At 55.3% G+C, this 10447-nt stretch overlaps 1 protein-coding gene across 1 annotated transcript; it reads left to right on the top strand.

Moving 5' to 3' along the window:
* The first annotated feature begins 2407 nt into the window (after positions 1-2407).
* Positions 2408-9306, top strand: LOC127347982 (uncharacterized). Its single transcript, XM_051374107.1, has 8 exons — positions 2408-2625; positions 2676-2850; positions 4098-4175; positions 4292-4717; positions 6507-6998; positions 7060-8157; positions 8274-8816; positions 8911-9306. Exons 1-8 carry the CDS (start codon positions 2408-2410, stop codon positions 9304-9306), a joined length of 3426 nt encoding a protein of 1141 aa, XP_051230067.1.
* Positions 9307-10447: the final 1141 nt, after the last annotated feature.

The raw sequence follows: 10447 nt of genomic DNA, 5'->3' as shown, positions 1-10447 counted from the left end.
AGCGACTCGCGCGTCAGATCAACGCATGAAGACGACTGGCAGGTGCAGGTCGCATTATCGCGGTTGGCCGCGGTGCCATCCCGAAGTGGAGTGGCCTCTGCCGGCTCGCGTCCACGTCCAGAACGTGACTAGGATGCTCGGTTGCTTTTCACTGAAATATTGGCAATGTTACTTTTCCGATGTTGGTTGATTACTACAATAGCTGCACGTGCCCATAGCCTTGTCATTTCGTCTGAAACTAAAATTATGAGAGAACCTTCTCTGATATTCACAGGTTTATGATTTAGCATCTATATCATTCTTATGTGGCTTCCTTTAGAAAATTATAAGATTGTATCTTAAAAGAATAAAGAGTTTGAAGTCTTCTAAGATTTGATCTTTTATTTTTGACTTAGTTTTGTAATCAATGTACCTCTACCATGTATTATTCACTAATATAAATATAAGTTATTGATTGTCAAAAAAACTTTTCACCTGCAACAATGTTTCCTTTTGATTTTTGCTCGGTTGCACATTTTTCAGCTACTTGTACCGTGTGTATGATACAATATGTATGGTATATAGTTCAATTCTTCAGCCAACGCAGATTGGGTTCAATTAATTTGTTATCTCATGCATTCTACATATGTCTCACATGTTTACTGCCGTTTGATCTTGGAATGTAACATGAACTGGATGAAGAAACGGAAACTGACAAATTATCTTTCGGATTTGTTCCTGATTGCCACCTTTTTCCAGCTTGTATAGTGTATTATACAATCTGTATGCTAGATATTTCACTACCTGCCAATGGAGAATGAGATCGATTAATTCGCTCTCCCATGCATGCAGTGTGGAAATGTCTCGGCAGCACGTTTATCGTGGTTTCTTTTCTCTTATATGGAAACATGAACCCAATTAATTAAAGAGAGCAAAAAAGGAAGTAAGAAATGCAATACACATGCACGGTGCAAAGTTTGTGATGATTAGTTTGTCTCTGCTTATGCAGACTTTCGTGGAAAACTGTTTTGTGATGTACTCACACATTTCATGCTTTTATTTGTGTAATATTCATTGCTGTAGGGACAGAAGCCTGTATATAACCCCGACCCCGAGACCCTTACAGGCTCCATGTGCCTGGTTGTATGTAAACATAGATAGCGAAAGCCCTGTGCTTAATTATTCATATGTTATTTGTAACGCTTAGGTGAGGGATTGGAGGAAACCAATATGATAGCAAACAGGCTTCATCGCAGCGTCACCACATCGGTGGTTGACCAGCGCGTGGAGCCCTTCCACCTTGCAGTCTTCATAGTCACAAAGCAGCTCATCGTGTGCAAGGCCGATGCTTGTCCACAAGCCGGAGCCATCTTCGCTGCTACACTGCTCCACCGGCGCTGACTTTCAGATGGCACCTTGATCTCGTCCCGAAGACCAAGCCAATCGTCGTGGTGCAGCCTCGGGGCGCCTCTTTCTCCAACGCCTCGACAAGAAGCGGGTGTTAGACAGTTAAGATTGTGTAGCATAGTTTGTTAGCCTCTAGCTACAGATAGATACGAGGTTGTTGTATATGATATGATCGTCAGCTGTAGATGCAATCTATACGGTTGTTAGCTGAACCCTTGTACAAATCATTGACATATAAATTCAAGCGGTAGATGATCCTGAGGGCCATCTCGCCTTCTCCAATCTTTCTGTAAGTTTACATGGTATCAGATCCCATACGGCAAATGTCTTCCTCCTCCTCCACCAACGCCATGGCGCCCACCGCCGCGGTCACCGTCAAGCTGAGAAACTCCAACTTCATGATGTGGCAAGCGCATATGCTCACCCACCTGCGGACGCACAACCTGATCGGCTACATCGATGGGTCCATCGAGGCTCCGACGGAAACCATCTTCACCACCACTGATGCTGGCCGTGCTGAGGTTGTCAACCCTGAGTATGCAACCTGGTGCATCCGTGACCAGACCGTGCTGAGCGGTTTCTTCTCCACGGTGACGGAGGAGATCCTCGCGCACATCATGAACGCGCCCATAGCGCGTACTGCTTGGCAGATTCTGCAGCGCATGTTCTCTTCAAGGTCGCGTGCGCGGGTCATCCAAATCCGATCGCAACTCACCTCGGCCAAGAAGAAAGGAGTCTCTACTGCGGATTACTTCCGCAACATGAAGATGCTGGCGGACACCCTCGTCGCGATCGGCCAGCCCCTGCAAGAGGAGGAGGTGATCTCCTACATCCTCGCCGGGCTTGGCCCCAACTACGACTCCCTCGTCACCCCGCTCAGCAGTCAAGGATGATCTGACGCTTGATGAGATCTACTCTCACCTGCTGGCGTACGAGCATCGCCACGAGATCCAAGATGCCGAGTACACCATCGGTGGCGGCTCCTTTGCCAACTTCACCAGCCGCAACCAGGGGCGTGGCAATGGCGGTCACCCTGGTGGCCACCCTGGAGGCCGCAGCAATGGAGGACGCGATGGTGGCAACAACGGCAACAGTGGCAATGGAGGCCGTGGTGGCGGCAATGGCGGCCGCGGTGGCGACGGCAATGGCGGCAGCAACCATGGCAATGGAGGTCGTGGCAATGGAGGCCGCAACCAAGGGCGCGGTGGCCACTCCGGTGGCACTGGTGGATCGCGCCCGGTCTGCCAGATCTGCAACAAGGTTGGGCACATCGCCCTTCGCTGCTACAGCCGCTTCGACCACGCTTACGGCGGCGAGGAGGAGCACCACTTCGCCAACCATGCCTCCACCTCCTACCAGATGGATCCCTCCTGGTACATGGAATCGCGAGCGACCAACCACATCACCAGAGACCTAGAGCGTCTCCACACGCGCGATGGCTACAACGGCAATGATTGCGTGCAGGTCGGCAACGGGACATGTTTGCACATTACCCATACTGGTCAAAGTTCAATTAACACTGTTGCCAATCCTCTTGTCCTTAAAAATGTCCTTCGAGTTTCCCAAATCTCCAAAAATCTTTTGCCAGTTCATAAACTTGCTAAAGATAACGGTGTATTCATAGTATTTTATCCTCACTATTTTCTTATCAAGGATATGGAGACGGGGAGAACTCTGCTTCGAGGAAGGTGTAAGGAAGGACTTTACCCTATCGAGTCATCAGAAATAAGCGCCCTCAAGTGTGCCATGTTCACCGCTAGGATCAGCAAAGAGCAATGGCATCGGCGCCTAGGACATCCATCATCTCAAGTAGTGCAATCCATTTTACGATTGAACAATTTATTGTTTTGTAATAATGAGCATGCAAATGTTTGCAATGCGTGTAAACTTGCTAAGAGCCATCAGCTCCCTTATTCGATTTCTAGACATGTGTCAATTTCTCCACTTGAACTTATCTATACTGAGTTTTATCGATGATTTTAGTAAATTTTTCTTGGTTTATCTCCTCCACGCTAAATCTGAAGTTGAGGACACTTTTCTCAAATGTCAGAAACATGTTGAACTCCTTCTTAATCACAAAATTAAAGGGGCACAATCTGATTGGGGTGGGGAATATCGTCGTCTTCACAAGTACTTTGACTCCACTGGAATTTCTCACACCATTTCATGTCCTCACACCCACCAACGGAATGGATCCGCCGAGCGGAAACACAGGCACATCGTTGAAACGGGACTTTCCCTCTTAGCACAATCATCTATGCCTCTTAAGTTTTGGGATGAAGCATTTTGCACTGCCACTTATCTTATAAACCGTCTACCCACGCGAGTTATTGACAATGCCACTCCTCTCGAGCGCCTCCTAGGTGACAAGGCCAAACCAAACTACCATATGCTTAAATCCTTTGGTTGCGCATGTTGGCCCCTTCTCCGTCCCTGCAATGCTCGAAAACTCTCTTTCAGATCCAAGGAGTGCGTTTTCATTGGTTATAGTGGTCATCACAAAGGGTATAAGTGCCTTGATGTAGCAACGGGCTGGGTTTATATTTCATGGGATGTCATCTTTGACGAACAATCCTTTCCGTTTTCTCGGCTCGATTTCTCTCAAAATTCTCCATCTTACACATATGAGTCCCTTCTTGATCTTGGCAACATTGTTTCTTGTACTAATGATCGTATCGATGTGCAAAACCCTGTTGTTTTTCCTCATGCAGGATCTCCAGCAGCTGGCGTCCCTGGTGATCACGTCGATCACATATCCTAGCCTCCCCATGCTGGGCTGTCTGCGGACAGTGATGCGGCCCATGTTGGGCCGAACTCAAGCACGCTGGACACCTCAGCCCAAGAGGTTGCTTCTCCCTCGTCCTCGCCTGCACCAAGCTCGTCATCATCGTCCACCTCCTCTCAGGTGGTGCTTGTTCCACCTGCTCCTGATCGTGAGCATCGGATGCAAACGCGTCTTCTTGCTGGTAAAACAGTGCCCAAACAGAGGACAGATGGTGGAGTCACCTATTCTGCTGCTCGTGTGATGGACGGCGAGCCTTCGTCAGTTCGTGCTGCTTTGCAGACTCCAGCGTGGAAGGCTACCATGGATGAAGAATATTCGGCATTACAGCGCAATCAGACCTGGCGCTTGGTACCTGCCAGGCGCGGCCTCAACATCATTGATAGTCGGTGGGTCTACAAGGTCAAACACAAACCTGATGGCTTCGTTGATCGGTTAAAGGCGCGTCTCATCGCCAAGAGGTTTAAACAACATCACGGCATTGACTACGATGACACATACAACCTTGTGATCAAGCCCACTACCATCCGTGTGGTTTCGGCACTTGCAGTACATCATGGATGGAAAATTCGGCAGCTTGACGTTGACAGTGCGTAGTCAAAGTGGAGATCACTATAAACACGGAAATCAAGTGCCAAAGTGGAGATCACTATAAACACGGAAAAGTTGTGGAACGCACACACGGGATAAACAGGGTTACTGCAACCAAGGAGTGAGCGGAAAAAAAGGAAAAAGCAATTAGCAGAGTTGATGCTCGATGTCACACCCTCACGGTCGGGTCCTCGTGCAATGTTTCGCAACGCTCGAAAAGCTTCGCTCGGTGGGATAGATCGCAAAAAGAAGAGGGCTACAAGGGGAAAGTGCAAGTTAGACCTGCGATGGTGGTGGTGGAAATCGAAAAGTAAAATCTGGCTGAAACCGGACTGGGGGCCGGTCGACCGGATGCGTGGCCGGGTGGGTCGGTCTGGGGGCCGGTCGGACCGGTTTCTGGACCGGTCTGTCCGGTTTGGGGGCCGGTCAACCGGTTTCTGGACCGGCTGGTCGTTTTCTGTCTCTTGTTCGTCCCCAAACCAAAACCAAAAGATCAAATCGAAGGGAAATGAAGGAATTGGAGGCTAAAAGGTGGGGGAAATAGTAGATCAACACTAACAACACCAAATCCACGGATCAAAACCACTCAAAACTCAACAAAATCGTAGATCCATCCAAAGGCAATTTAGGGCTATTTTTGGGGATTTTTTGGAAAATTTTTAGAGACAAAATTGGGTGGTTGGGGGTCAAATTCGCGGTAACCTTGAGCTGCTGATACCATATGATGCGGTCTAGGACCTAGGATGTGGCCCGATCTCGCGATTGACCCGAAATCAAGAGGGGAAAAGAGGGAGAGGATGAAGAACACGAAGAACACGAAGAACAAACACACTCTCACCAACCCGATACAATCGAATCTTACCCTCGTGGCTCGATGGACCACGCCAATAGAATCAACCCGGAAGAGACGCGAGGTAGAATTCCGAGATGAGAGATCGGGGTTGGAGATGGAGACCGGTGAGAGAGAGAGAGAGTGGAGCACACTTGAATCTCAATCACAAGTAGCCAAATCCTCAACAAGAGTAGCCTTGATACAAAGGGGATCTAACCCTAGGGAGACAAAGCTCAAAGTATTTTTTAAGCCAAGATTATGTCTAAAGAGTAAAGGGGGCGCTGTAGGCACTTATATAGGGGTACAAGGCGAAACGGGTCGAACATGTATTAAGTTGACCGACTCGGGCAGATCTGGTAGAGTCAGAACGTGAGATCCGGTCATGGATCCGGTCTGACCGGGCCTGGGGTCGGCGCATCTGGTCCAAACCGGGTCCTGGGCCGGATGGCGAACGGACGGGGTTTCTGAGCCCCGGGACTGTGCCCGGTTGGCACCGGCCTGGGATCCGGTTCCGACCGGCCGATCCGGTCAGGGATCCGGTTGGACCGGGTCCTGGACCGGCTGGCTCCCTCCCTCCCTTGGCGTGCTTCGGATGACTCCGGGTCCTGCTCCATGTCCATCTTCACGCCCAGCTGCTCCTCTCCTCCTCTTGACCATGGTGTGTCCTCCTCTCCGGTACCTTGATGCACCTCGTACCTAATAACACAAAGCGTGTCGGCATGAGGTAGCATTCCATCCAACGGGGTACCGAGATCGAGGGTAGTGAGGAGCGAGTTCACCTCTTGGTGTATGGCTTTGGCCTGAGCTCGTGTCATTGGACCACGAGGAGGGCTTGACGGTCTTGAGGTGGAGGTGTCCAAAGGCCACCCCGCATCAGTCGAGGACCCACTCAACTGGCTCAACCAATGCGAGCAGTTCTTCCGAGGGCAGCACACCCTCGCCTCAGACCGTACTTGGCTCGCCTCGTACCAATTCCGCGGCGCCGCTCAGACGTGGTATTACTCCCTCGAGCAGGATGAGGGCAGCATGCCCCCATGGGACCGCTTCCGCGAGCTCTGCCTTCTACGCTTCGGTCCCCTGATTCGCGGCAGTCGCTTGGCGGAACTCGGGTGCTTGGCCTTCACCACCATGGTGCAGGACTTCGCCGACCGCTTCCAGGCCCTCGCATGCCATGCGCCCGAGGTGACGGGGCAGCAGCACGCTGAGCTCTTCATTGGCGGCCTCCCCGACCACATCCGTGTGGATGTGGAACTCCAGGCCCCGCGGGACCTCCAGACGGCGATGCACTACGCGCGCGCTTTTGAGCGTCGCACCCAGGCGGTTCAGCAGGTGCCCCCGGCCCGTGGAAGACGCACCACTCCGGCCTCCACCTCCGACCGCGGCCGCCACCCGCCCCACCCCGCCCGGGCTAGCAAGCCCCGCTCCAGCGGCTACACGCACGTTCCGCTGCCTCACCCCGGCGGAGCAGCTCGAACGCCGTCGACTTGGGCTCTGCTTCAACTGCGACGACCCCTACACGCCCGGCCACGTGTGCCCACGTCTCTTCTACCTGGAGACTGTCGACGCAGACGAGGCAGACGCGACACCCGAGACAGCCGCCGCGACGGTCGAGCCGGCCGAGTCAACCCCCGCGGCCGCCACGGCCTTCGTTGTCTCCCTGCACACGCTCGTCGGCATTCGCCACGAGCGCACGATGCTGCTGCCGGTCACGATCCATGGCGAGACCCTGGTGGCGTTGTTGGACACGGGCTCCACACATAACTTCCTGCCCGCCGCCACTATGCGCCGCCTCGAGCTCCAGCCGATGGACGGGGATCACCTACGCGTGACCGTGGCCAACGGTGACCGCCTTCACTGCCATGGGTTGGCCCAGCACGTGCCCCTCACCATCGACGACGAGCACTTCACCATCACGTGCGCCGACATCAATTTGGGCTGCTTCGACTTCATCCTTGGCGTCGACTTTCTGCGGACGCTCGGTCCCATCCTTTGGGACTTCGACGCCCTGACGATGACGTTCTGGCGCCAGGGCCGCCGCATCCGTTGGGAGGGCCTCGGGGGCGCCGCTCCAGCCCCTCAGCTTCAGCTCGTCTCCGGGCACGATGACGCCGAGCACCCCCTACTGACCCACCTCCTGCAGCAGCACGGCGACATCTTCGAGGAGTCGCAGGCCCTGCCGCCCCCAAGAGCGTGTGACCACCGTATCCACCTCCTGCCGGGATCGGCACCAGTGGTAGTGCGACCGTACCGCTACCCGCAGCTGCAGAAGGACGAGCTGGAGCGTCAGTGCGCGCTCATGCTTGCCGCGAGCATCATCAAGATCTCCACGTCGCCGTTCTCGGCACTGGTGCTGCTTGTGCGCAAGTCGGATGGCTCGTGGCGCAACGCCCTGACGCTCAAGGACAAGTTCCCGATCCCGGTGGTCGACGAGCTGTTCGACGAGCTCCACGGGGCGCGGTTCTTCACCAAGATCGGCCTCAGATCAGGCTATCATCAGGTGCGCATGCACCCGGAGGACATCGCCAAGACGGCATTTCAGACACATCATGGCCACTTCGAGTTCGTGGTGATTCCCTTCGGCCTCACCAACGCGCCAGCTACCTTTCAGGCCATGATGAACGACGTCCTCCACCCATACTTACGCCGTTTTGTGCCGTTTTTTATGACATATTGATCTACAAGACATCGTGGGCGGAGCACCTGCAGCATATCGCAATCGTCTTCAACGAGCTTCGAGCGCAACGACTTCACCTTAAGTGCTCGAAGTGCTCGTTTGGGACGACCTCGGTGGCCTACCTTGGCCACGTCATCTCCGCCGACGGGGTGGCGATGGATGCAGACAAGGTGGCAGCCGTCGCCGCCTGGCCGACGCCTCACTCCCCGCGCACCCTACGTGGGTTCCTGGGCCTCGCCGGATACTACCGGAAGTTCATCCGGGATTTTGGCCTCATCGCCTCGCCGCTCACGCGCCTGCTGCGGCACAATGCCTTCGCTTGGGACAATGAGGCTACCGCTGCCTTCGAGGCCCTTAAGGGGGCCCTCACGACGGGCCCCGTGCTCCAGATGCCGGACTTCGACAGGCCGTTCATCATCGACTGCGATGCCTCGGGAGCGGGGTTCGGTGCCGTCCTACACCAGGGCGACGGGCCGCTCGCCTACTTCAGCCGGCCGTTCGCTGCACGTCACCTCAAGCTCGCGGCGTACGAGCAGGAACTCATTGGCTTGGTACAGGGCCGTGCGCCACTAGCGACCCTACCTATGGGGGTGCTCGTTCCGCGTGCGCATGGACCACTACAGCCTTAAGTTCCTCCTGGACCAGCGGCTGTCGACGGTGCGACAACACCAGTGGATCAGCAAGCTCTTCGGCTTCGACTTCACGGTGGAGTACCACCCTGGGCGCCTCAACACCGTGGCCGACACCCTGTCTCGCCGCGACGCCGAGCCTGACACTGCCGAGGGCGCCTCGGAGGGGCGGCTGCTATGCATCCGCTCGGGACCCTCGTTCGCCCTCTTCGACCTCATCCGTCAGGCTACCACGACCGTGCTAGATGCCCAGCTTCTGCGGCAGCAGCTTGACGCGGGTGAGCTGGATGACCCATGGCGCTTCGTCGACGGGCTCCTTCTCCATGGGCGTCGGGTGTTCGTACCCGACCACGATGACCTCCGTCATCAGGTGCTGCTGCTGGCACACTCCGCGGGTCATGAGGGTGTCTAGAAGACCCTCCACCGCCTCCCCGCCGATTTCTACGTTCCTAGCGATCGGGCTATGGTCCAGGATTGGGTGCGTTCGTGTGAGACGTGCCAAGGCAACAAGACGGAGACTTTGCGACCAGCCGGCGTGTTGCAGCCGCTCGATGTCCGTCGCAGGTGTGGGCCGACATCTCCATGGACTTCATCGAGGGCCTCCCTAAGGTGGGGTGCAAGTCAGTCATCCTCACAGTGGTCGACCGCTTCTCCAAGTACGCCCACTTCATTCCGCTCGGTCATCCCTACACGGCCTCGTCGGTGGCCCGCGCTTTCTTCAACGGCATCGTCCGCCTACACGGGTTTCCCTCCTAGATCGTTTGTGATCAGGACCCGGTGTTCACAGGGCATGTGTGGCGGGATCTCTTCCGCATGGCGGGGGTCAAACTCCGGTTCAGCACGGCGTTCCGCCCCCAGACGGACGGCCAGTTCGAGGTGGTCAATAAGGTGATTGCCATGTATTTGCGTTGTGTTACAGGTGATCATCCTCGTGCTTGGGTGGATTGGCTTGCGTGGGCGGAGTACTGCTACAACACTTCATACCACTCCGCCCTGCATGCCACGCCGTTCGAGGTGGTCTACGGCAGGCCACCTCCACCCATTCTGCCGGTGGACCCGGCAACGGCGCGGACGGAGGCCGCCGGCGAGCTCCTCCGCACCCGGGACGAGATGCTCGCCTAGGTGCGGTAGCGCCTCATCCAGGCCCAACAGACCGCCAAGCATTACTATGACGGCCGCCACCGTGAGGTGGAGTACGCGGTGGGCGATTGGGTGTGGTTGCGCCTACTGCACCGCTCCCATCAGTCCCTGGACCCGCGGGCGAAGCGCAAGCTTGGTCCTCGCTATGCGGGGGCCTTCATCATCTTGGAGCGTATTGGCACCCTGGCGTATCGCCTTCAGCTGCCCGCCGGGGCGCGCATTCACGCCGTCTTCCATGTGGGGCTGCTGAAGCCCTACCGCAGCACGCCACCGGACGTCACTCCACCACTTCCACCGACGACAGATGGCCGTTTGCTTCCCAGCCCGGCCAAGGTGGTGCGCGCCCAGCTGCGTCGAGATGTTTGGCACTTGTTGGTACACTGGGAGGGCCTTCTGGCTGAGGAGGCGACTTG

The sequence above is a fragment of the Lolium perenne genome, chromosome 4, assembly GCF_019359855.2.
Source record: "Lolium perenne isolate Kyuss_39 chromosome 4, Kyuss_2.0, whole genome shotgun sequence".
In the NCBI taxonomy this organism is placed as follows: domain Eukaryota; kingdom Viridiplantae; phylum Streptophyta; class Magnoliopsida; order Poales; family Poaceae; genus Lolium; species Lolium perenne.
Note: the sequence above shows the minus strand (reverse complement) of the source record. Positions and strands in the feature narration are given on the sequence as shown.